This window comes from Monodelphis domestica, chromosome 4 (assembly GCF_027887165.1).
Source record: "Monodelphis domestica isolate mMonDom1 chromosome 4, mMonDom1.pri, whole genome shotgun sequence".
NCBI classification, from domain to species: Eukaryota; Metazoa; Chordata; class Mammalia; order Didelphimorphia; family Didelphidae; genus Monodelphis; species Monodelphis domestica.
The window spans coordinates 95,162,835-95,187,036 of NC_077230.1; the positions used below are offsets into that span (position 1 = coordinate 95,162,835).

At 33.3% G+C, this 24,202-nt stretch overlaps 1 protein-coding gene across 3 annotated transcripts in view; it reads right to left on the reverse strand.

The window, feature by feature from the left end:
* Positions 1-24,202, reverse strand: part of RYK (receptor like tyrosine kinase) — a 98,372-nt gene that overhangs the window by 27,704 nt on the left and 46,466 nt on the right. For 2 of the 3 annotated variants that reach the window (XR_008911144.1, XM_056793631.1), the window contains exons 4-10: positions 23,917-24,051; positions 22,238-22,291; positions 19,118-19,262; positions 16,277-16,378; positions 12,066-12,199; positions 10,474-10,560; positions 609-678 (exon numbers count right to left, since the gene is read on the reverse strand). Coding sequence is in view for 2 of the 3 variants with exons in the window: in XM_056793631.1 (XP_056649609.1) it covers positions 609-678; positions 10,474-10,560; positions 12,066-12,199; positions 16,277-16,378; positions 19,118-19,262; positions 22,238-22,291; positions 23,917-24,051 (727 nt within the window). In the remaining variant the exon portion in view is untranslated. The remainder of the gene's footprint in view (positions 1-608; positions 679-10,473; positions 10,561-12,065; positions 12,200-16,276; positions 16,379-19,117; positions 19,263-22,237; positions 22,292-23,916; positions 24,052-24,202) is intronic. The other variant, XM_001374612.5, reaches the window with a different exon arrangement.

Sequence of the window (24,202 nt, forward strand, 5' to 3'; positions counted from 1 at the left end):
GAATTATAGCTTGAGGGTTGAAAGTGTTGAATCTAGTCATCGACCACTTTCTTTTTTACAGAGGAAACAAGTGATGAGTAGAGCGATTTATCCAGTCATTCAAGGTACTGAAGTCAGAGTGGGAGTCAAAAACAAACCCTTATTCTAAATTTAGTAATGTTTCCATTTTACTACACTGGTGACTATTTTTAACTTCCTATTTCCCTGACATTAAGATGCAACACTCACTGGTATAAAAGATCCACTGCCCAGGTCTTTTATATTAAGCTATAAGAAGATATTTTTAAAATAATAATAACTTAATTTAAGGTTCACAACAATTCTATACAATAGTTTTATTAGTTTTATTATTCCTGTTTTAGAGATAGGTAAGAGAAGTTAAGCAGCTTATCCAGTACAGTCTCACAAGACTCAAACCCAGGCCTTGATTTCCTAATTAAATGTTTCTTTGTATTTGGGTCACAATGCTTCTCTGTCCATATTTTTTTAAATGCAGAGGGTTTTGTGCCAATATTTTCAATTACATGGTAATTCAGGCAGAAGGTAAGGATTTTTTTTTAATATTTCATATTTTCTATAAAATTACTGAAAAAAAAAATTCTTCTCACCTGTGGTGAAGACCTCGGAGCTTACAGCTTTCAGTGAGCATCATCGTCACTTGAATTTCAGAAGCTTGATCTAGAAAAAGAAAAAAAAATAATTCTGAACAATAGTAAGAGATATATAATTCAAACCCATTATTATAATTTAATTAGAAAATTTAAAAATAACTTGATTCAAAATTTTAATTTCAATAAACTTTATTTTAAAGACATAAAGAATTACATAACAGGCTATGGCTTTACTGCCTATTCTGTTCTCTGAGTGGTTTTCTAATATGTTGCTAATATATGATTGTATAACTTTATTGGCCATTTTGTTCTCTGACTAATAATAGTGCAACAGAATAACAGAATTTTAGATCTGGAAGAGACTCACAAATACTACATTCCAACTTCCATTTTGCAGATAGGGGATTAAAGCCCTAAGGGGGACAGATGTGACTAATCCATTCTGTGGATTTTATACAACACTGCTTGCCTCCCTTGTAACTGATGACTCAATTCCTCTGGTAGCTATATCTTCATTTAGGGCTCTTAGTTTTTAGCAAATGTGGTGAAATGAGTATAGCTGTTAAGACACTGAATGAGAGTTTAGCTATAATACAATGATTTTCTTTTCCAGATGGTAGAAGCAACAAGTAAAACACAAACAACAACAAAAACAAAAACATTACAACAAAAAAGAATTCCATGGGGGCAGCTGGGTAGCTCAGTGGATTAAGAGTCAGCCCTAGAGACGGGAGGTCCTAGGTTCAAATCTGGCCTCAGCCACTTCCTAGCTATGTGACCCTGGGCAAGTCACTTGACCCCCATTGCCTAGCCCTTACCACTCTTCTGCCTTGGAGCCAATACACAGTATTGACTCCAAGACAGAAGGTACGGGTTTAAAAAAAAAAAAGAATTCCAAAGCTGATGGTTAGGAAATTTTTTGTAAAAAGATAAAAAACTACTCTATAGAGCTAGAAAAAAATGATAACAAAATTCATCTGGAAGAATAAAAGGTAAAGAATATCAAGGGAATTAATGAAAAAATATGTTAAGGAAGGTAGCTTAGCCACACAAGATCTCAAAATACTGTAAAGCAGTAATCAGCGAAACAATCTGGTACTAAGAAATAGAATGGTGGATCAGTGGGATCGATTAGTTACACAATATCTAATCACAAATGACCATAGCAACCTAGTATTTGATAAACTCAAAGATCCCACACTTTGGGGGGCAGGGGGAAAACACACCATTTGACAATTTCTGGGAAAACTGGAAAACAACATGACAGAAACAAGGTACAGACCAATATCTCACATTCTATATGAAGATACAGTCATTAACATCAAGGGTGATACCATAAGCAAATTAGGGAAGCATGGAATAGTTTACCTGTCAGATCTATGAATAAGGGAAAATTTTATGACCAAACAAAAGATATTACAAGATGTAAAATGGATAATTTTGATTACATTAAATTAAAAAAGGTTTTGTACTTAAAAAAAACCCAATGCAACCAAGATTAGAAGGGAAACAACAAACTGGGAAAAATAAAATTCATAAAAAGTTTCTCTAATAAATGCCTCGTTTCTCAAATATATCAAGAACTGAGTGAAATTTATAAGGATAGAAGTCATTCCCCAAATGACAAATGGTTAAAGGATATGCATAGGCAGTTTCCAGATGAAGAGATCCAAGCTATCAATAGTCATATGAAAAAAATATCCTAAATCACTATTGATTAAAGAAATGCAAATGTAAACAACTCTGAGGTACCACCTCACCCTTACAGACTGTCTAATGTGACAGTAAAGGAAAATGATAAATGTTGGAAAGAATTTGGCAAAATTGGGACACTAAAGCAATGTTAAGGTAAAGTTCTGAACTGATGTAATCATCCTGGAGGACAATTAGGAACTTAAACTGTGTATAAACTCTGATCCAGTAATATCACTACTAGATCTGTATCTTAAGAGAGATTTTTTTCCAAAGGGGGGGGGGGGGGTGCTACTTGTACAAAAATCATTTTAGCAACTTCTTTTTGTGTGATGGCAAAGAATTGGAAATTTCCCAAGAACTGGGGAACGGCTGAACAAAATGTGGTATATAATTGTAATAAAATACTATTGTACTATAAGAAATGATGAGCAGGATGATTTCATAAAAACCTGGAAAAAACTACATGAATTGATGCAGAGTGAAGAGAGCAACTTTAAGAGAACAGTGTACACAGTAACATCAATATTGTATGATGATTAACTATAAAAGGCTTAGCTATTCTCAGGAATACAACAATGTAAGAAGAACTTATGATGAAAAAATGCTATCCATTTCCAGAGGAAGAAGTACTGGAGTTTGAGTACAGATTGAAGCATATATTTTTACTTTATATGTGAGTTTTTATTTTGGGGTTTTAGTTTTATATGATCTCTTATAACATGATCAATATGAGATTATGTTTTGCATGATCAAACATCGTTATAAGGAAGAGAGGGTTATATGTTGGTCTGCAGAGGACAGATGCATGAGGAAAGATTCTGGAATGTTGAAAAAGAAGTGTTGAGCTGAGAACTCAGGAGCTGAGAGTCTTTCTGGGGATTTGCTGACTACAAGCACCTGGAAGGATTTGCTGACAAATACTTGGTGGAGTTCCTGTAACTGTCCTTGCTGTGGAGACCTGTGTTTCCCTTGGAAGAAGATCTTTGAACCAGAAGCTATCCTGAACCAATATCCAGTCATATGCAGCTGTCTGTAAGCAGAGATCTGAGTCCATCTGGACGTGGGACCCTGTCTAATCTGCTACAGACCAATCAATAACTCAAGTAACAATCAAAAGAGGTTTGGGTTAGTGCAGGATGGCTAGTCTTTGGGATTTTAGGTGAGAGAGGAGAGGGAGATAAGAGAAGTCCAACAACTCTATGAAGACCCTTCTTGTGAAGGTTTAGTTCCTGGGTTGTTTAACTAGTAAACCAGTGATAGTAATTCCCTTTTTTCCCTACAAACCTCTCTTAAAGAATAAATTACAACTTCCAGTGACTTTTGCCTAATCTGTGACTGACGGGTCTGTGTACTGGACTCTAGACCAGGCTCTGTCCAGAACAAGCCTGCCCTTTCACCCACAGTATAAATCTTTGTTATTGGCCCAAAGTAGTTCACTTATCCCATCTAATCCCATCTCCAAAATACCCCCCATAACAATATCTATAACTATATATTAAAGACGGTGGGAGAGAAACAATTTGGATCTCATAATTATGGAAAACATGTTAAAATCTGTTATATGTAATTGGGGAAAAATATCAAATAATAAAAAAACTACACTTGGGTTTTAAAAGAAACAAAAGAGCTTTTAATAAAGGCAAAAAGGTAGATTAAGTGAATTTAGTTTTTCCATACCTATGAGAAATATTTTTACCTTTTCATGCTTCAAAATGTTCCTCTTTAATACTGTAATAGCAAAACTAAAAAAAACAAAACTAGTTTTTAATTTATTACGTGTTTATTTGTTTATGGTATAGTGTTGGAATGAGGGTGGGAATTAAAGTAATTATCTCATAGACTTATAAAATGGCAGAACTAGAAAGAACCTTAGAAATCAAAAAGTAAGGTTTAAGGAAGCTAACTAATTGAGGTGGAACTAGAATACAAATCTTCTATTCCCAAGACTATATATATATCTGCAAAATGGAGTAATCAGAGTCCAAATCCAATGGTACTCAACCTTCCTTTGCTCATGTAAGAATATTCTGTTTTGGGGGGCAGCTGGGTGGCTCAGTGGATTGAGAGTCAGGCCTAGAGACAAGAGGTCCTAGGTTCAAATCTGGCCTCAGACACTTCCCAGCTTTGTGACCCTGGGCAAGTCACTTAACCCCCATTGCCTAGCCCTTACTATTCTTCTGCCTTGGAGCCAGTATTGACCCCAAAGCGGAAGGTAGGGGTTTAAAAAAAAAAGGAATATTGTTTTGGAGATGAATGGCACACTGAATCCTAAGTTGGTAACACTGGAAGAAAAACAGGAGACTCCCATGGATGCAGTTCTCCTTAACAAGAGCAGTTGTTTTCACTGAGTTCTTTACTAGTTTAAGGACTTTCAGGTTATTACTGATGTATAAAATGCACATTTTATTTCTTTTGTGAATACTACACTTGCCACTGTATGTATGATGGATGACTAAAATTTATGTTAAATAAAAATTATTTATGAAATTTCCTTTATCTGAAATAACATCCCAAACTTCATATCATAAATACTGTGCAGCATAATATTTGAGATGTGAAGCCCTAATTTTAACAAATTTTTATTCTAAATGCTTTGACACAAGTAAAATTGCGAATATAAAAAAAGCCAAACTCCAATTTTTGGCTAATCCAAAAAACCAAAGCAAAACAGTTTCTTCTGAAATGCCCCACCCCCACCTCCACAGCATCAAGGCTGTATAATGTATGTACAATCAGTCATTCCAAGATAAGGACTACCTTTTCTGTTCATAGACTGAATCAAAAAGGGCTGTTTTGAAAAAGTAAAATCTCAGTACCATTTAACTGGGTGACATCATATCATTAATAACTATAAAGAGTACATTGTAGTTTGGTCAATGCCCTTCCTCTTTGTCTATGACAAAAATGACAACAGTATTTTCACTAAGGACTCACTGTGCTTTCTCTTGTTTCCTTCCAGTTGAGGAACATTGTAATTTATAGAAGTAAGACACAAAAAGGAATGAAAGGCTACTTTTGAAATACTTGCGGAAATACAAATCTTATCTTAAGAAACAGCCCTAGTATCCGTATTGTGTTTTCTTATCAATATTATTTCCTTTTTCTCCCCTCCCCCTAGCTAGTTCTGTAGGGAAATAAACTAGAATAAAAATCCATTCAGAATAAGCCAAGCAGCAGCAGACTTTTTTTAGAAAATATCTTACAAGTTTCAGAAGAAATGTAAAACTTTCTTAGAAAACTGCCTGAAATAAAAGTAATTATCTCAAGGACTTATAAAATGACAGACCTGAAAGGGACCTTTTACTCAGAAAAAATAATATTAAGGCTAATTTAACGCAAGTTACTTATATAATATGACATACATTTAGTAGAAAGGCTGAGACTAGAATCCAGGTCTCCTAACTCCAATTACAGAACATTTTCTGGTACACTCAAGTATTTTATTTTTGCCCATTACAACATAAATAGAATTCTAAATAAATGAACAATAGATTTAGGGGCGAAGAATCTAGATGAGAATATAGCCTTTCTACTTACTAGCTAATCAACTTAGCATAATAATTAGGCATAAATGTTAAGCAATTCTTATATTAATTACAATTACTATTACTTTTATACATCTGCTATAAATATTTCAAAGGTTAAAAAGTTGACTAGAGGTTGGAGATGGGAAGTGAGAACTATAGAATATAACGTATTTCAGAGTATATCTGAAGACCACTGAACCTGCCTCTTCTTTCTCCAAAAAGGATGTCCTAAGTCTAACAAGTTCATAGAATGTACCTCTGTAAAGGATATTCCTCATTCACTAGCTTATATAAAAGGGGATCAATAGGCTCCACCAGGGAAAAAGAGGTCTATGAGCTTGGGACCATAATTATATATATTTCTTTCTCTTTCCTCTAAAATCAAATGGAAGAAGGGAAAAATAGATGAAAGTTGTGCATTAAGCAAAGACTTTCTCCTATTTATAAACTATATTTCATTTATCTGTTTTTAAATAACCCTTTTCTTCAATATTATCAGTTCCAAGGAAGAAGAGTGGTGAGAGCTTAGGCAACTGAAGTTATGTGATATGACCAGGGTCACACAGCTAGGAATGAGGCTGGATTTGAACCCAAGACCTCCCATCTCCAGGCCCAGCTCTCTACCCCCTGAGCCACCTAGCTGCCCATAATATCCCAGTTATTTATAACAGAGTTGTTTATAAGGTTATAATATTTATAACCTTATGGGGTTGTTGTAAGGATCAAATGCAAGAATATTTGTAAAGTGCTTGACACAGTGCCTGGGACATAGGAGATATCATGTAAATGTTAGCTATTATTGTTAGTTACTCATATGTTTTAGTGAATAACTTTGTTGTGGCAAGTTCAAGGAAGCAAAGCTTCAACGTCAACGAACAGAACCAAACAACGGAAAGCTTAAATTGCCAGGAGATGTTATCTGTTATTTTGCTATGTGCCTAAAGATAAAAAGGAAGAGAACAGAAGGTAGGTACAAGGTACAGAAAAGGGGCTAGTTAAGGAACATTTTAATAAATATTAGAAAGGAAGATGGGAAACAAGAAAGTAAAGTGATAGAAACCTAGAATCCCAGTATTCAAGTTACATAAATGAGCAACTTAGAATGAAGAAAGCTAATATCTAATCCTTCTGTTATAACTATATTTAAATGCAAGATAGGATCAATCAAAAATACTTATTAAATATCTAGGTAGAAGCAGCAGGGTGTAATAGACAGCTAGACTCATCACCTGACATATCTATCACAATCATTCATTAAGTTCCTGTTGTATGCCAGGCCTGTGCTAGGTATTAGAAATACAAATATGGAGAATGAAGCAATCTTTACCTTCAAGGAATTTCTATTCTAATAGGGGAGACAACAACTATAAATATTATAACCTTAAAGGCAAAGTCCATGTTTCTGTCTTTCTTTCTATCCCCAGTACCAGTGTCTGGCATATGATAAATGCTTAATGGACGCTTGCTGACTGTCTGGCACTGAATGAGCTCTCTCCAGGACATCAAGTTTGAAATGCCCAATAAAATAAGTGTGTGATGTAGAACTGGAACTAAGGAGAGAGAATCGAGCTGGAAATATACCTATGATAGGTGCCTGGAAAAAGAAGAGAAGTAAGGCCATAGGAAGAGGTGAGGACACCAAGAGAAACAATGGAGACAACAGAAGCAGGCCTGACTAAGGAGCATGCTAAAGACACTTGAGGAGTAATCCAACAAGTAGTGGCAGAGCCAGGGGACAATAGTGTCATGAAAACCTGGAGAAAACAGGATGGTCAACTGTGTCAGATGCAACAAAGAGGTCAGGTAGGATGGGAACTAAGAAAAAGCAATCAGTTTTGAGTGATAAATTTAGAATGCAGATAGCAAAAGAATGAAGAATGAAGGGGGAGCAAGTACAGACAGCCAATGTAGATGGCTTCTTCTAGAAGTTTGAGAGAAGACACAGACCAAGAGCCTGATGGGAAGGAAGAATCAAGTGAAGTTTTTTTTTAAAGGATGTGGACAATGTGGGCATGTTTGAAGGCAGCAGGGAAGGAACAATATATAGGGAGTGGCAGAAAATTAGAAAGAAAAATGTGATCCTGAATCTGTGACCTAACCAAATCACTAAACTGCTCAAAGCCAACCCTCATGACAAGTCTTTCTAAAATTTCAAGTTTTACAACAGTTGTTTATTTGTGCATGTAGAAAGTGATCTCTACATTAATGAAATCATAGATATGTACATACACACATACATTGCACGCACACACATACTTCAAATCCACACTGGTAGAGGAAGTTTTCTAAGTGGGGAACTCCCTATACCACTAAAATCACAATGGTATAAGGCCTCAACTGCTATCCTGTATGTGTGTGTGTGTGTGTGTGTGTGTGTGTGTGTGTGTGTGCGCGCACACGCACGCACACATGCACATAGGTTTGTGTATGCACCTAAGCACATATAACTAGAATAGGGATTAAACTGGTAATTTCACTATTAAGGGAATTCTAAGGTGAAGAAACTCTCCTTACAGATTTCCATGTGAACTGGAAAGACCTCCAGGAACTGATGCAAAGTGAAATGAGCAGAACCAGGAAGACATTGTACATAGAAAGTGAAACACTGTGGCACAATCAAATGTAATAGTCTTGTCTACTAGTAGCAATGCAATGTCCCAGGACAACACTGAGGGACTTAAGAAAAAGAATGCTTATCCATATCCAGAGAAAGAACTGTAGAAGTAGAAATGCAAAAGAAAAAGATGATTGATCATGTGGTTTGATGGGGATATAATTGGGGGTTTTGGCTTTAAAGGATCACTTTATTGCAAATAAGAATAATATAGAAATAAGTTTTTAACAACAATACATGTATAACCCAGCAGAACTCCTCATCAGTTCTGAGAGAGGGGAAAGAAGAGGAAAGGGAAAGAACATGAATCATGTAACCATGGAAAAATATTATAAATTAATAAAAACAAGTTAAAATGTTTTTAATATGTAATTGAAAAAAAATTTTAAGGAAGATATAAGTCTCAAAGTAGGATAAGCAACTGCCATTATCCAGGAGAAATTTTAAATCTAGGTAAAAAAAACCAACATAAATATTACCAACATCACTCACTACACAATAAACTGCTAATTAAATATTCATGAAACAGTTCACAAAAGAAAAAGATCAATGTGGCATGGAATTATCAAAAAGGATTTCAAGAGAAAGAATGGACTTTGAGAAGTAAACATGGGTAGCTGGGGGAAAAGGAAAACAGTATTCCAAGAAGAAAGTAACAGCAGCAAAGGATTAAAGGCTACAAACTGGAATGTTTAATTTTGTTAATCTAGAAGAATAACCCAAGGAGAAAGACCTGACATAAGTGTGTAATTCATGATCTGGTAACACTGGCAAATTAGCTGAAGTAGATCAAGATACAAAAGCAAGGTTACAGAGGACCTGGAACACTATTCTAGGGAATAAAGTTCAAGTCATGAAAAAGGCAGCAAAAAGATGAAAGCCTCCATTTCACAGATAAGACAGTTGAGGTCCTGCTTTAGTGACTAGCTTAAGGCCAGTTATTAAGTAAAAAATGGGATATGAGCCCATCACCAACTAAAAATCCAGAAGACATTTTATATCATATTTTTTCCTAGAGACAAATTTAGGAACATAAAAACTGGCAAATTTATTTTACAATTAAATGTAATTAATTGATAAAACCAGTCTTACATGCACAGTAAATAAACTGCTAAACATTTTTCCAAAACAAGAATATCCAAGTATCCTTGTGATATCCCTAACATGTTTCAATTAATTCTTTTAATTGTTTTAAGAATATAAGCATTAATAACATTTATTTCACAAACAATTAAATGTAGTTCCTCTATACAACTGACCTTATTGACACAGTAAAAAGGGCTAAATTCTTTTTTCAAAGTAAAAATGTTCTTGTGATACCTGAAGAGGTTAAACACCAAATATAGAACACAGTAAAAACCAACATATTCATATTTATATTTCACTCCAAGCCTGGCCAAGAGGAACAATAATTATAAGTTATTTTAACTATCCTACAAAATCTAAAAATGAGAAATGAAAATGAAAAACTAGTTTGATAGTTTTGGGTAAGAAGTCCTGTATAAATAAACTTGTTCTAAAATCGTGATGAACAATTTTCTTCTATCTAGTAGTAAACTAGAAAAGTAAAACTAGTAAGGAAAAAAGAAAAGAAAATCCTAGGACATATCAAAAAATGGTGCAAAAAGATCTCAACTAAAGAAAAGGCCTATTTATTTGGAATGGAATAGTTGCTTTGAAATCCAATAACTAAGGATAGAATCTCAGCTTCCGAGACAGTCACTATCACAAAACTGAATCTATATAAGGATGCACTTAATTCATGCAAAATTTAGTTTTTCACTGGCAAGATGATCCCCAATGGATTTAAAATATTTTTGTATGTTAGTCCATTTTTTTACTTTCTTTGTCTAAAAAGTATGGTCTAAGAGCTGAAAGAACTGAATCTCCTTGTGACCTGTGGTAAAAAATGCTAAATATTTGTATACAAGTAATCTATGTGAATAAACCACTTAGTCAATCTATTGATGTTTATAACTTCACCCTACAATAAATAATACAGTTGATATACTGTGAAAAATCCTACCTTTAACAGTTTTCACAAAGGCTTGTTTTTCTTTGTTGGGATCTTTATCATCTATTAAAACTCCATGGAAAATACGCCCAAAAGTTCCTAAAAAGAAGAATATTTGAGAATGATATAGTCTGATAAGTAAAAGAAAAACTGTCAATTTAAATACCTTCTATACAGTGTTAAATTTCAAACACACAGAAAAATAATAATTGTGGTCAACAAAATGGGTTTATGGGAGGTGAAACATTTTTCAGTCAGGATTTAATGATGTATAACTGAATCGTTTAATAAAGGAGTTATGCTGACAGTAGACAAACTATTCAGTTAGTTAACAAGTATTTATTTAGCACTTGCTATGTAATGGGGAAAAACATCTCTCATCTCAATGTAATAGGAGAGACAAGATATAAATAACTATATATAAACAAAGAGAAAAAGAATAAAATAGAGATAATCTTAGAGGGAATGCACAAAGATGAAGGAGAACTAGGAAAGCCTTTTTGCAGAAGGTAGGACTTTAGCTAAGACTTTAAGGAAGCCAGAGAAACAAGGAGGTAAAGTCAATAAAAATGTTCAGTTCAGAGATGGACTATTGCATGTAAGGAGACCAATGTCATGGGATTGTAAAATACATAGAGGGAAGAGTAAGGTATGAGAAGACTGGAAAAGTAGGAAGAAATTAGGATTGAAAAAAACTTTAAAAGTCAGAGGATTTTATATTTGATTATAGAGTTAATAGGGAGCTAATGGCCTTTACTTAATGAGGAAGGGGAAGGATATGACATAGTTAGACTTGAGGAAGTCTGCTTCAGGAAGATCACTTTGACAGCTGAATGGTAGCTAGAAAGACACTGCTTTGTCAATTTCATCTTCTAAGCTAAAGGCATATTAAGGGAGGAGAAAGGTTGAGATCATTAAATTATCCTTCATCTGAAGTAATAAATTTTTGATATAGCTATAATTCAATATTCACAAAAATTCTAAATACAGACTCTAAAAAAAAATAGTCTTCAAAAAAGGTACCCTTTCACCCAGAATTTTTGATTTCAGAGTTTAATTTGGGAATTATGAAAAGTGCAGACTATACTGGTGTTTGTCTCCCCCTTCTGGAAGCTAGAAGAACTGATTCTTCATTTTCTCTTATCCAGTTCTCCATCCTTCTAGCCTAGCCTGAGCTTGACCAAGGTAGTAAAAAAGTAACTCCCTAAATTCTGGCCACATTTCCTCATCATTTAATTCTGAAAACTGAGAAGAAAATCTCAGTGCAAAAAAAAGGGAAATAGTGGACATTTTCCCCTCCCTCTACCCAACGAATAGATTTTCAACCTTCTCTTCTCCAATACAATAGGAAAACAACATATTACTTTAAAATGGTACTTAAATAACAATAACTCAACTTTCCCAAATTAGTTATTATGTAAATTTAACATGCAAATCAGTAAAGTACAAATAACATTTTTGAAGGAAAAAGTGTTTTTGTTTTCTAAGACAATATGAAGATCAAAGCCATTTATTTGTTGCTCAACCTACCACTGATGTGAAAATATTAAACATTTAATTATTAAGATTTAAATATTGATTTTCAAGTGATAGAGAATACATACCTTCTTGGAGAACATCCTTTAGTGTTATTCGTTCCCTGGAAATTGCTATATCCTTGACCTTTGCTTTGGCCTCCATAAGAGTGACACTTTTTAGGTCATTCTTCTCTATCCGTAATGTAGGATAACCTGAGGAGCCAACAAAGCGAAACAAAACTAATATAAATACCCTTATAATAAGAATTAGAGACCATTATTTTCTATAATCACCTACATAAAAATAGTTAATACTCAAAGAACAGATGTAGAAACAATAAAAGGAAAAAAAAGTAAATACTTTCTCCTAAAAACAAATTGAAGATTCTCAGCAGATAATCCTTCCCCCATCTTCACCATGCAATAATCTGATGCAGACAGCAAAAATACATTATTAAAAATATTACTATTCCAATCATATATACATGTGTATTGTCACAAGAAAAGCAATGGTTTGTATATTATCAACTGTGTAATCTGAAAAACATCAGGAAGCTGATGACCTCTTCTAGACAGATTTTTACAAACTAGAAAAACAATTCCTAAAAAAAAAAAAAAATCTTATTTTTTCCAAAAGGAAGATTTTATTAGAACATATTTTCTAATAAAATGTGTGACCATATAAATATTTTAACTTCATATCATGCTGGAGTGTTTAGATTTAATTTCTCCTTATTTTTATCAGCAAGTAAATGAAATTAAATTTATAAATGTTGATTAAAGTTATTTACTCAGAGAAACAAAAATGTTGCTAAACAGATTAAAAGAAAAAAATAACTTTAGTAGAATCAGATCATGATATCCTTCGGTATTTTGGAATTGGGAAACATGAAGAAAGGCAAAAGGGCTAATTCTTAAAAGCTATAAAATAAGAAGGAACAATTACTGGTTAGCAATTTCAAAAGACGGTGTGCTAATTTATCTACATCACAGGATTGTTGTAAGGTAAGCTTAAATTTTAAGAGTGCTATAATAACTGTGATTAATCTTTCTCCAATCACCACTTAACAAAGAACAAAAGCAGTTTTTGAGGGGCAGGTAGTCCTTAAAGAGTTCTGTCTTCACTAAATGCACATCTCTCTTTTGAAAATGTTTTATTAGGGGGCAGTTGGGTGGCCAGATCTAGAGATGGGAGGTCCTAGGTTCAAATTTGGCCTCAGACACTTCCCAGCTGTGTGACCCTAGGCAAGTCACTTACCCCCATTGCCTAGCCCTTACCATTCTTCTGCCTTGGAACCAATACACAGTATTGATTCCAAGACCAAAGGTAAGGGTTTAAAAAACAAACAAAAAAATGTTTTATTATGAACTTAAACACCACCAAAAAATGAGCCTTTATATATATATATATAAGAACATAAAGGGAGACTATATATGACATCATAAGTTTCCGTTTCATATTGCTTACTTTAAAAAAAAAAAAGGATAACACTGTATTTCACATTTTAACAGCTATCCTATTTGTGGTTCTTTCTGAACTTCTGCTTTCTTCTAGGTATTAAAAAAAAAGTTCCAATGACCTAGTTTTGGAATCATTATTAGTTTGCTCCAATTAAAAACTAGGACAAAAAAACTCAACCTTGTAGCAAGTTAAGTATAGTTAAATCCAACAAGTCCATAAAGTGGCCATGTCCAAAAATGTATGTGTCTTTCTGAACCGTAAGTCTATCGACTCTTCAAAAAGGGGGTAATATAACCCATCTTAGATCCTCTGGATATATGGTTGGTATTGAAGAGTGCTCGTTTTTCTTTACAATGTTGTCCATAAATAAGCCATTTTTCTGGTTCTGATCATTTCATTCTTCATCAGTTCATACTACCTAGGACTTTATGAAACTGTCTTTTATTTTTATTAAATGACACAATAATATTTCAGTGCATTCAGAGCTTGCAAATTGTTCAGGGATTCTCCAATTTACAGGGAACTCCTTTAGATTCTAGTTCTTTTCTATTTTCCCCTCAAGGATCAGGAAGTTTGTTTTGCTTACAAGCATTTCCTCTCCAATATTGTCTTTTCTCATAACTCCATTCCCTATCTCTGTTTCCCAGCTGGGGTAAATGTATTCCTGCACTTACATCTCATTTATCCCAAATAAAAGACATAATATATTATCCTCTTCTTCCTCTCTCCTAAACTAGGTCATTTCACTCCTTCTTCTCTTCAAACCTGCAGAACAGAACCACTACACCCTTAGATCTCCACCAGTCCCCTTTGCAGATAACAAGGTTCTCTAAAGGGGCACTTTGTTTCTTCTTCTCTATTAGAATGTTAGCACTATAGCATCATACCCCTACTTCCTTCCAATTGCTAAAATATCTTTACCTTTCTAAAATTCTGTAAGTTCTCAGATTTGCACTTCAACTGGTGCATTCATCAGAAATGTTGAAAACTCTATATTTCATTAAAGTTCCATTCTTTTTCACTACTGGATTTTAATCAGCTTTGCAGATTAAGTTATTCTTAGTTCTATCTTTGCCTCTTGGAATACTATATTTCAAGATGTTCTAGATAGAAGCTGCCAGATTTTGTGTGATTAAGTCTGGGGCTCCTTGGTACTTGAACTCTTTCTTTCTGGATGTTTGCAATATTTTTCTTTGACACAGAGGCTTTCAATTATGGCTTTAGCATACATGTGAAATTTAGATGGTTTTTCCCCCCCATGAGGTAATGAATGGAATCTTTTTTTTTTTGTCTTCTGGTTCTCATAAATCTGGCCAGTTTATTTGTGCTGCTTAAAATATGGTGTCCTGGCTCTTTTTTTTTTCCTTCCTCATAGGTCCAATGAGTCTTCAATTATCTCTCCTTAACTCATTTTCCAGATCAGTTGTTTTTTATATTAGATATCTTCCATTTTCCTCCATTTTTTCTTTTTGGTTCCCCCTCCCCCAATATCCCTTGTCTTCTCATAGAGACACTGATTTCTGTTTGATCCTTTCAAAGTAGTCTTGTTACTTGGATAAGACTTAGCACTTTCTTTTCTAAGCTATCTATTCTCTTTTTAATTCTTTCTTCCAGAGTCGTGTGTTTATTTATTTACTTCTTCTTCATTTCTTCTAGTTATTCCTATAGTCCTTGTGGAAAATCAATTTTTTTCCTTTGAATCTTTGCTGTTAATCTAGAATTATTCTTTCCTTCTACGCAGGTTTTTAGGGCCTTTAAGTCTACAATAGTTTTTATCTTAGCTCAAAGTCCATAAATACCTATCTTCAAAGGAACAGGTTATTTAGACTAGCAAAGTAATAACCTGAAACTGAAGTTTTATTGTCTATTTATTAGCGGGCATTTGGGATATAGACATAAACAAAAATAAAAATTCCTCTAAAGTACATGGTTCAGCCCAGTGGAATTGCAAGTCAGCTATGGGAAGGGGTGGGGAGAGGGGAGGGAGGGAAAGAATATGATTCTTGTAACCAAGGAAAAATGTTCTAAATTGACTAAATAAAATTTTCAAAAAAATGTCAAATATGATGAACAAAGAGAAGCAAGGAAAGATCTATGAGTTGATGAAGAATGAAGCTGAGACAAGAAAATACACAGAGTGGCTGATACAATAATGCAAACAGAGACTACCAAAAAAATGTTGCAAAATTATAAAGGACAAGGATGGCTTGGAAAAGATGATACTCCCACTTCATCCTTTGCAAAGGTGAGAAGATACATAAGCATGGTGCATTACAAATATTTTCAGACTTTTTCAATGTATTGGTCAATTTTGTTGAATCCCCCCGCCCTTTTATGTTTTAAAAAATGTATTATTTGTAATATGGAAAGAGGATTGAGTTACTCATGGAAATGCTGGGGATATATTAAAAAAAAGACTTTAATAAAAACTTATTTAAAAAATAAAAAAACAAAATACATGGTTTGAAAAGACTTGCAGTTGTCTTTGAAACCCCATATACAGTTATTTGTGGGAACAGTTTTACCTTTGTATTTATGTTTTGCTTGTTCTTATACTCAAATTAATTTGCATTCCCTATAACTAGATCAAACGGTATAGGGAACATGGCAGAGGAAGTTCAAAGTGTTTGTGGGCAAGTCGAGAATTAAACATCCTATATATATATTCAAACTTGTATTATACATGTACATATATATGAAAACTAAATTTTTAAAAGCTCTAATTTCTACTCATCTAAGTTCCCTAAATGCATATGATGCCAACCACTTAGGATCACTAGTAGCCTATTAACCAAGACCAAAAAAAAAATTGGTTTTAGACTTAAATTAACTCTTACTGGTAACAGGTGTTGCATTGTTAGGAGTATCAGCTCTCAGGTACTGAGTTGTCTGTGTAGATGGCTGGGATAAACCTTGTGAACTACTGCTTTCACTGATGCTGAAAATAGTTTGAGATAGAAAATTTTAGCAAGTCAACTTTTAGCAGAAATTTTTATGTCTATTGTTTTATATATACATAGATACATTCACCAAAATACATAAACATTTATGTATGCATACGTACATATACCTAGGTTTTCTTGACTCCAAGGTCATTTCTCTAACCATCATATCAATAACTGTCTCTTGCACCTATTTTGTTACAAGTACCAAGGAACTGAAAGCCATGTAGACAAGTAGTTATAACAAAATTATTCTAAAATCTTGAGAGATCATAATAATGGCTATTTCTTCATTATAACATGTTTCATACTGAAACTGGAATCTATTGCTATTGCATATGTTCTTTCTTGACTAATCTATGGCAATCATCAAGATCTATATCTTAACTGGTAATCTTAATTATGTAACTTTTTCAGAGATAGCTATATATCAAAGCACAGTAAACTAACTAAATGAAAGGTTAAGGAATTAATAATAAATGTAATGATTATAGGAAAACTAAAACTATGCCACTTTTATGAGACTATTTTTAATAAGGAGAATAAAAAGTTAAACATGTTTAAAAGAGAAGAAAATAGGCTAAAAGCACTGGAGATTGTAGAGATTGCAAAACAACTAAGCCACAAGCACAAATACACCTATATTCTATACACCTATAGAACCTATAGTGGGTTGTGTAAATACTGCCTCATAATCCACCAATTTTTAAAATTGACATAATTCAGGTTTCTGAAACATGTGCAAGGGGAACTATAATATTTGTCTTCTCTTTTTCTACTAGTAATATGAAAACCCTACAAAGAAAGAAATCCAATTTTTATACTAATGTTCAAGATTGATGTAATAATGTAGTTCTTAAATTTGTATGTCTATGTGCCACTTGAATGCATTGATCTCTGGCATGGGGGAAATACTCTCTGAAGTACTGCTCTTTGACCTGTTATATTCTTTAGTCATTTTGTGGTGCCAAGAGGAGAGAAAGGAATGAAGAATTAGGGATTATGTATCAGATATAACAGCTTTTCCTTCTTATCACTTGCTTTTTTTCTTTCCTCCCGAGTTGAAAATTTATAAACAAAAAAGTGCCTCTAAATTGGACCTGTTTTTTGTCTCTCCCTCTCATCAAATCATTCAATCTATAACTACCATATACATCTCACTCAAACCTTAAATGGCTCCCTATTATCAATTCATTATAAAACATTTTGACCTGCCAGTAAATACACTCCACGATCTGTCTCCAACCTACTCCCTATATACTGACTTAAACATATTTCTACTTTAGTCAAATTGTATTACTCCATTTTGTTCCCTGAATACAACTTATACTTAACCACTTTTGCTCATTAGCTTTCTATCTGTCAAAATCCCAACATCTTTCAAAATTCAACACAAATGTAATAACTTCCATGGTAGAAGATGACCCTGGCCTGAAGTGAAGTCTCCCCTTTTCTAATTCTTATAGCACTTTATAGCTCATTAGATATTTCCTCAACTAAATGGCAAGAAGCAAATTGAGGACAAGAATCACCTTATTCATCTTTTACTAGCCCATAGCCTAAACACACTCCAAGTACCTACTTTACATTCAAAGTAGCAAAGGCACTTTAACAAAGGCAACTTTGCCCAATATTCCAAAGTTAGAGCTCAGTGCTGAACAGTAAAAGCATTCATCACTCCATAGTATGTGATTGAGACAAAATGTGAAACCAAATTTCTTGATTCTAAGTCTAGAGCTTTAGCCACACCATCACCTTGGATTCACATCAGCTAAGGGAAACAAAAAAGACAATCCCATATCTTCATGATTATTCACTGACAGAGGATCTTTTTGTCCCTTCCTTTAGGATAGCTGTCTCTAAAGACAATTATCAAATACCTTCTGAATAACTTGATATTCTGTTGACTCAATTAACTACTTGAAATGGGTTATAAAAGACACATTGCCCTTTTAACTTGATTTTTTTTAGCATCATTTCTTAATTCAACTCTAAAGTAGAAGGTCTTTGAACTGAGAAGATCGAAAAAAGGGAAGAGAACTATTTCATGTAGGAACTCTGATGACTTCTACTTCATGGAGTAGCAGTATAGATATACCTCCTCTAATTAGGTCATGCCGCATGGACCAAAAAGCTTTCCCAGATTTCCAAACACAATCAAGACACTGATTGCATTAGCCAGATCTCAAGAGCTTTCATCTTTGGAGACTAGCACAGAATATGTCACAGTATAACTTCTGCCCTCCCAGAGATCACTCAAAAATATATTATGTTCCCTTTATCCCTCAGAGCTAATCTTACTTACAAAATAAAAAAAAAAAACCCTCAGTCTTCTCCTAAGATTTTAATACACTGAAAACCCAATCATGGCACTATTCAATCCTATGTAGTTATATACTTTCCTTTTACTCTCAAAGATGCCCCTCTCAATTATAATAAATTTTTGACTCTTCCTTATCTTCTTCATTCTCATTCTTTTCTCTTCTTTCCACTCTTAAGTGGAAAAAGAAAAAAATGAACTTGGACAATATTTTGAAGAGAGAAGCTGAATATAATCAAATCCCCTATGCTTCATCCACAATCATCTCAAGAATACTTCTAATAGTTAATAAAATAAACACAAGGACAATAGCTACAGCATGCTTTATGTAGCTAGAGTTTGACCCATTTCCCCCCTCATTTGTTCTCTGGACACAAATAATTAGGAAGCAATTAAAAAATATAATATACAATACCTGTCATCCAGCTCAATTCTTTTCATACTATGCAGGTGCAAAACAGCTAATATTATTGCTACCAGGAATATTACTGCACAACAAACCCCTACACTGATATAAAACACACGAGTAGAAGTGGTAGGAGCTGCATTTACAGGATCATCTGAAATTCAAAAAAAGTTTGTTTGTTTGTTTTTTTAAATCAGTACAATGCATTTGAGTGCTTTGAAAATATATTACTCTTTTTAAGAAATAAAAAAAAATTTTCACATTAATCATACTTTACCATAAATCAGTTACTAGTATGTGTCAGTATAAATTCATACTAACAATATCAAAAATGGGGGGAAGGGAGAAGAAAAGGAGAAAAGCACTTATTCTTTGAAAAAGATATTTTGAAGAGGAATTCTGGTAGATAAATATAAGAATAATTCACTCAATTTTGGAGAAATAGCCAGTGTTGAAGGGGCTATAAGAAGATAAATTCACTAATATGCTGTTAATGGAACTGTTAATGCTAGGAAACAAATTTGAAATTTTGCAAGAAATTTCATTTAATTATTCATACCCCTTAGCCCAGCCATTAGACATGTGAAAGAGGTCAAAGATGTATAAGAAAATAGATCCATAGATGCCAAAAGCACTTTTTATAGTAGGAAAAAACTGGAATTCCTGGCAATTTCTCAAATTCTCAAAAGCTGTCCTGGGCCCCCTTCTCTTCTCTTTCTACAAATTCTCCATCCCCCTGATTCAATTATCATCTCAAGGTAGATGATTTTAAAATCTGTATAAAACTCAGCTTTCATCACCAATTGTTTCTTGGATATTTCCACCTCAATGTCCCTTATATAGACATCTCAAATGCAACATATTAACTTTTTTAAAAACTTCATGATCTTTCCCCAAAATCCTATTCTGCTTACTTTAAATTTCCCAATTTTTGGTGAGTTATAACTCTTCCTCACCTCCAAATCCAACCCAAGTTGCCAAGTCCCTTCAAATATATCTCCACAATATCTGTTGCATCGGCCTCCTTCCCTCCATTCAAATGGCTTTCACACCCTAGTTCACAAGCCTCTCATCTGACTAATGAAATAGGTTCTTGATTCCTTAATTCTACTTTCTTCTCTTGCTTTGCTAATTTATCTTTATCTCTAATTCAGTCTCTATATAGTATGAATTTTAGATTTATGTATTCAGTCATAATCCCTAATTTTACCCCCTAACAGTCGCTGCTGAAATAATCTTCCAATAGCACAGACATCACCACTACATTCTCTTATCCTAGAAGTGACTTTCAGCAAGTCCTATAATCCTACGCCTCATTTTCCTCATTAGTAAAATGAAGTTGTGGACTAGATGATATGTAATTTCCCTTCCAATTATAGATCTGTAATTTTATGATCTTAAGTTTCAGTTGTTCCTTCAAAACAAAAAAATCTGGCATTCCAACTTATCTTTCCAAAAATATTTCTCGATATTCTTTCCACTCCAATCAAACTAACTTTCTGGCTATTCCTAGAACTTAGGAATTCAACTTCTGCCTCTGGGCCTTTACAAAAGAAATACCTAAGAGGCAGTCCCTCTCAGTTCTGCCTCTCACATTCCCTAGTTTCTTTCAAGTGCCATCTCCTACTGGGAAGCCTTTCCTGATCTCTTTAGTTTTTGGAGCCTCCTTCCTCACATTATCTTGTAATCTTCTTGTACAATATTTACCTATCTACTTACATGGCATAGTTGCTGGTAGAATGTAAACTCTTAAAGGGCATGTACTATTTCTCACTTTTGCCTTTCATATTTCAAGTGTCTTGCACAGAGTAGGAATTTAATAAATGCTGACTGACTTAATTTCAGACTAATAACCAGATTTAAGTCACACAGATTTTCAATTCTTGGCTTGTGAGAAGGCTAGTTATTTTTTCATCTTACTCTAGGTTAGATAACTAGAATGAAATCTTTAACAAAGTTCTACTTGTGAAACATAATTGCGCTTGGGTTTAATTATCATCTCTAAGCAGATGATTCATAAATCTAGATATCCAGTCCCAGTCTCTCCCCTTAAACTTCAGTCCCATATAACAAGTTACCTGTTTGTCATTTCAAATTAGATGGTTTACAGACATCTTAAACTCTTGGATACTCCCTCGTCTCTGAAATTTTGTGACACTATTCTTTCCTGGTTCTCCTTTTCCCTTTCCAGTGCTGGTTTGTCATCCATGTCATCCCTTAACTGGCAGTGTCCCTAAGGTAATATCCTTAGGCTCTCTTTTCTTCTAAGCCAGTCTCTCTTTTGGTAATATTATTGTATCCAACAGGTTTTTACTGTCATCACTATGCAGAGGAATCAAAAATATCTAGATGTAGATATGGATATGCTGGTACCTTTAGTAAAAACAAGGAAGTTGGGAATAGGGTAGAGTTTGTAGAGAAAGATAATAGAGTTTTGACATGTTGAGCTTAGATGTCCCTGGAATAGTTAGTTTGAAATGTTCAGTAGACAACTGGTGATATAGGACTAAAACTCAGAAAAGAGCCTGGGACTGGATGGATACATACACATACACATACATATACTATATGTATAGTAATGATACAGGCATACACACCTACATATATATATACATAAGTGTATGCAAGTATCACAAGGAGCACCCTTTTTCTCCAAATAACTACTGTTTTTAACTACTTTGCATTTATTTATTTCATATACTTACTTAAATGTGTTGTCTCCCATGATATAAATTCCTCAAAAACAAGAGTTTTTAATTTTTTAAAATTAGTATCCAGTGTCTCTAACATAGCAGATAACTAACAAATGCTTAATTGAGTGAGGAAAAGGTTCTAGGAATCATATTATTAAATGGCTTTAGTATTCATCATACAGAATATCCAAAAGTTGAATATCCAGAATATTCTGAATAACAAAATATACAGAACATGAAATAAATAGCATTAACATACTTTTTAAAATTTGATTTGTTCAACAAGGAGTAACTAAACTGAAACAAATACAAATTATTAACACTTATATTCCCATGCTACCAGTTATACAGAGCTGTATAATTAGTTATTCATCTGAAACTTTCATTTTTTATTTCCCCAAAATGATTTTTCAAAATCTAGTGATAGTATACTTACAAATAGTTCTGTTGCCATTTTTGTCAGAAATTGGAATTTTGACTTCTTCAAGCTCTGATTGAAAAATGTAATAAAAAGATATTTCAGAAGTAAAGCTTTTTTCTAGATCAAAATCTTAAATATACTTTACGTCTTATTAAAAAAGTATTATTTTAGAAAAAAATTAGTCTTTTGTTATAAGATAGTTAAAACTAAATTAACACTATTTATATTTGTATTGAATTTAATACATTTTAAAATAGACAATTATGTCTTTTCATTAAAAAAAAAAAGCTGCATCACACAAGAAAAATGTTTAAGATAACTGAAATTTCAATAGTTTTAGAGTGTCATAACTTTTTACAGCTGGAATCGCTCTCTGGACTACTCTTATCCAAGGCACTGATTTTACAGAGGAGGAATCTGAGGCTTCGAGATATTTGGTTGCCCAAAGTCACAGACCTATTTAAAGGCAACGCCAAAAACGGATGTCAGTGTTACTGCAATGTGTCAGGCTACATGTGGCATTCACTTTTTTCCTCCCTCTCTTTTATTTCTACTCTAGGAGAATAAAATAGCTGAACTGCTCCAGTATGAAAAATAAGATAAAACAAGGAAAAGGCTAGGATAACAAAATGTATTTTAAAATCTCTAATAATCCACTGTTAGATATGAAAGCTAAGCTGTGAAAGAAAATATGGCTGAATTTACTCATTCACAAAAATAGCAACGGACAAGAATGATTTCTGCTATGGTAAATAAGCATGAAGATAATAGTACGGCCATTTTAGAATGTTTTATGCTTTGTAAAGGTCATTAACTATATGCATTATTTCATCTGATCTTCACAACGATTCCATGACATAAATATTATTAATCTTATTTTTAAAGATAAGGATTTTGAGGCTGAGAAGTTAAAGTGACTTGCCCAAGGTCACAAAGCAGTTAACTATTGGAGAGGATTAGAATCTTCTCAATTCTAACTCTAGCACTTTATTTACTACATCATGCAAGAAAAAAAATTTAATAGAATAAATAATGCATAGATGAATATTACTGCAAATATATACAGAATTACTACAGAAATTTTATTCAAGTGTTGTCAGTGCAATAATTTTTTTTAATAAAAGGTATCACTGTTAGTCTTCCAGTTACTTTTACTAGTATGTTAAATCTGATTTCTTTAAAATAAGCCTAAAATATATCTAATATTGGTATAACATTCAGAGAACTGACTCATGTTCTAGGAAACAGTTAGCCAGGTAATACTACCCTTGGCTAGTGTTCACATTAAGGACAGATTTCTTCCCACAACTGATAGTTTAGGTTAATATTGAAATTACCTAGCTGAATATTTTAACCAATTCCCAACTCAAGCTAAATGTCTCTGCAGAATAAGTATAATGTTGATTATTTAACTATAAAAATGCCCCCTACATATCCAGAAATGACACTTCTTTGCTACATGTTAATTCTTTTGGTAAAGGATTTTCAGGAAAAAAGAACTGATATTCTTGGCTAATATATAACTTGGGGATTATTTATGAATTCACTTTATAACTTTTGTCATCTGCAAAATATACTGAAATGTTTAAAATATACTAATAGGTGGAGAAATCATAAAAATCTTCTTGTTCCTTCTTTGCATAAACAAAAGTAAATACACCAATGTAAAAAAAATTCAAAGTTGCATATCTTACTTTTGTAGCACATTTTCCTTCGTTTGAAATTTAAGACTGTGAAATTTTTTGAAGAATTTATTGTCAGGTTGAGTTGCATTAGTACCATTATCTCAGAATCTACTTTTCCAGTGCAGGAAAGTTCAACGCGAAATACTGATAAAAACAAAAGGTGAATTGAGAATTAAACCTTTAAAATACAAAGTTAAAGATGACACTTCAATAACTGGGGAAATGCATTGCAAAATTTTCATCATTAAAGGTAATTTAAAACTAACTAAATAGAAGTAAGTGAAAGTAATTTTGA